Genomic DNA, 3,577 nt, shown 5'->3' on the forward strand with positions numbered 1-3,577 from the left:
TCCAGCGCCCCCTCGGCTCCACCCGTAATAGCCCTGTGAGCAGAGGGAAGCTCCCGGGTCAGAGGTGGAGCCTGCCTTTCACTGCTGGTTTCTCCCACAGCTGGGCTTCAACATCCGGGGAGGAAAAGCCTCACAGCTGGGGATCTTCATCTCCAAGGTGTGTCCTTCCCTCCCCGTGTCCCTCCTGTTCCCCGGGGTGGTGCTGAGCAGGCTGGGTGTGCACAGAGACGCCATCCCCTCCCTCACAACCACCTCCAGCCATCACCCAGACACTCCTGCCTGCTCCTCCCCACCCCACTCCTCCTCCCCAGCCCCGGGGGGGGATCCATGGCTCCAGCAGCCCCCGTGGGGTGTCCCTGGGGGCTTCCCCTGCTCCCCCTCTCTTTGCAGGTGATCCCCGAGTCGGACGCGCACCGGGCGGGGCTGCAGGAGGGGGACCAGGTGCTGTCTGTGAATGATGTGGACTTCCAGGACATTGAGCACAGCAAGGTGAGATGGGGACACCCCCCACTTTGTTCTGTGTCCCCCCCTCCCAGCCCTGGCTGCTGGCTGAGCAGCTCTCTGTGCTTGCAGGCCGTGGAGATCCTGAAGACAGCCCGTGAGATCACCATGCGTGTGCGTTACTTCCCCTACAGTAAGTGCCCCTGGGCTACCAGCCCCCTTTGGGCAGCTGGCAGAGTGCCACCCCTCCCTGCCCGTCCCCACCTCAGGCCACAGCTGCCCTGGAGCCTTCAGATCAGGAATAAACCTCTGGAGATGAGGATGGGCACCAGGGGAGGAGTGGCTTCAGCTGCCCCCCTCGCAGGGCAGGGCTCAGCGGCCAAGAACGGGGGGATTGTTGGGTGGAAGTGACACCTTTAGGTGCTGCTCGTCCTTGGATCACAGGAGGTAGCTCTGTGAACAGTGGTGGCCACTGCTCGTGGTGTTGATTCCTCCCTGAGGAGGTTTAAGTTGTGACTGATGGGAGGGACTGGCTCAGCTCACAGTTTCTGCACCCCCCTGAAGGTCACAGGGAGAAGTGGGGAAGAGCAGAGCTCAAGTCACACCCAGCAAGGGCTCTTCATTAAATGGAAACTGACCCTTCAAGTGAAGAAATAAGGAAAATACAGAGCAGGGGAGGAGAGGATTTTAACCAGACTGTTTCTAAAGGCCTGGAAGGAAGCTGAGATGACCTGCAGGGGTGGGGATGTGCCCCCAGAATTAGGTTCTCCATGAACCTTTTGGCTCCTTCCTTAAGCAGTGGCTGCTGCTCCCACCCTTTCAGCCTTGTTTTCTCTCCCTTCCAGATTACCAGAGGCAGAAGGAAAGAACTGTTCACTAGCAGGCAGCTGTCTGCTGGGTCTCCAGAGTGATCATGCTGTCAAAACACTCTCCACTGCTTCTCCTGGACCTCTGAGATGACATGTGTCAAGTTTCAGCTGTCCTGTTGGCTGCATCAGCTCTGCTTCCTGCCTGGAGGGACACCAGGGAGGGGTCTTATTTAGCTGGGAGATGGGTGGGGCTTTATTCTGCACTCCCTGGGCTGGGTGCTGGAAGGAGCTGATGTGGAAGCAGGTCCTGGAGGGCAGCTTCTCTTCTAGTAGGACTTCAAAGCAGAGCTCTGGGAGTTGTTGTTAGGATGTAAGGCCAAGAGGGCCTGAGTGTGCTGGAGCAGAGCGTGGCCCTTGTGTTCTCCCAAGAGCTCAACCTGGGGCACTTCTCTGGTGCTGTGAGCTTTCCTTCTCCACTGTCCTACCTCTGCTCCTCACTGCTGGGGACTCCAATGGGACTAAAACCCACTCAGACTCTGCACCAGCCTGCAGAGCCACGTTTGTCCCTCTTGGCTCCTCCAGGATGCAGGGCTGAGGGGCCTGGGGCACGTTCCTGAGCCCCTGGGGCACGTTCCTGAGCCCCTGGGGGCCCTTGGCCAGGTCCCCTCAGCTGTGAACTTGCAGGGTTCAGGGTTCTGCTCACTGAGCTCTCTTCCTTCCCTTGGCACAGCCCTGTCCTGCCACGAGCTCCCAGCAGAGCTCCTTTGGGTTCAAACTTCTCCCCTCTTCTTGGAGAAGGGGCAGGAAGCTGCTGTGCCCTGCGTGGGGTGGGCACAGATGGCAAGTGTGGGTATCAGCCCTTCTGTGCAGTGTATTTCCCCTTCTCTGTAATAACCCAAACAATAAAAGGAGTACAGCAACCAGAGTGTGTCCCCACCCTCAGCAGGACCCCCAGGAACGACTGAGGGGGGCAGCTGGGACCAGGTTTGGCTCCAGCTGCCCTCACAGCCTGCCAGGGGAGAACACAGGGGGTGCAGCCCTCTTCTCATTATGATTTTCCATGGATTGGGGGTGGGGAGTCAGCTCTCCAGCAGCCTGGAGCAGTGTTCCAGCCCAGGGCTGCACAGCACAGCCAGGCAGCTGGAATAAAAGAGATAGAAACATCCCTTACTTGAAATCCTTTGTCCCTGTCCTGCTCTGTGATTCAGTTTGGGACTGCTGAAAGCTGCTGAGCCTCGGGGTGTGGAGAGGGGAGGTGGGGCAGGTGACTGCTGAACAAAGAATCATCTTCAAGGTCTTTTTCCACCCTCAGGGACTCCCCTGACCCTCTGAAAGTCGTTTCAGCTGCAGAGCCCTCTAGGACCCTCATCACCTCCTCCCAGCAACACCCCCCAGTGCAGCCCCAGCCCCTCCCAGAGCCACACTGGCACCCAGTGGGCTCCTCAACTCCAGGAAAACCCTTTCCCCCCCCCAGGGAAAGGGGTCAGAGGTGTCACCACTGGCAGCAAGGGGAGCAGAGGCAGCCCCCCAGCCCCTCTGTGGCAGCAGCACAGCCAAGGGTGTTGGTGAAATAACTTTATTGAGTGTGATACAGGGCTGTGGGGGGGGACAGTCCATACTGAGGAATAGTCACACTTACTCAGCTAACAGCTAGAGACAGCAGGGCCAGACACACACAGGCAGTGTTACACACATCCATAGAGAAGACAGTGGGAAGGGAACTATTTTATTTCACTAGTTACCCCCCCTCCCTCCCTCCCTCCCCCTGGTCTGTGACTGGGAACACCACGAGAGCAGAGCTGTGAGAAGGGGACAGCCAAAAAAAAACCCACACCCCTGTTGTACAGCAGACAAGGACACAGTGACACACAGCAGCAATTCCCACACGACAGGGGGGGCACAGGGAGGGGGCCACGCTCCAGACTGAAAGGGGAAAACACATCCCAGCTCCCTCCTGCAGCTCACCTGGAGGGGAAGGATGGGGGTCTGAGTGGAATGAGGGTTCAGGGACCAGGCACTGGGCCAGCTGCTGCCCCAGAGCCAAGGTGGGGGCTGCTCCTGGGGTCCCCCTGCCCTCCCCTGCTAGGGGAGTGTCACTGCTGTCCCCACCCCTCACGCTGAGGTCATGGCTCTCTGCTGGAATCCCCACCCCTGTCAGATGAAGAAGGGGCAGGGAAGGGCTTGGAGCCATCCCACTGCTTCATCCTCCTGTCAGCAAACCTACAGGCTTCTGGTTAGCACAGATGGGCAAAAAAAAAACCCCTAGAGAAACTCTGAAAAGCTCTTCAGAAAGCAGAGGCTGGATTTCCCACACCCCCCCCCCGCTC

The 3,577-nt window shown here is 58.8% G+C and overlaps 1 protein-coding gene across 1 annotated transcript; it reads left to right on the forward strand.

Annotated features, from left to right (window-relative positions):
* Positions 1-100: 100 nt before the first annotated feature.
* PDZD11 (PDZ domain containing 11) lies at positions 101-1,321 on the forward strand (the record flags this gene model as incomplete). Its single annotated transcript, XM_008947868.1, has 4 exons — positions 101-157; positions 391-489; positions 574-634; positions 1,287-1,321. Coding segments are annotated over 4 exons (252 nt in total), but the record flags the coding sequence as incomplete, so codon positions are not given.
* Between the last annotated feature and the right edge of the window lie 2,256 nt (positions 1,322-3,577).

Source organism: Merops nubicus, unplaced genomic scaffold (genome assembly GCF_000691845.1).
Source record: "Merops nubicus isolate BGI_N331 unplaced genomic scaffold, ASM69184v1 scaffold34359, whole genome shotgun sequence".
In the NCBI taxonomy this organism is placed as follows: Eukaryota; Metazoa; Chordata; class Aves; order Coraciiformes; family Meropidae; genus Merops; species Merops nubicus.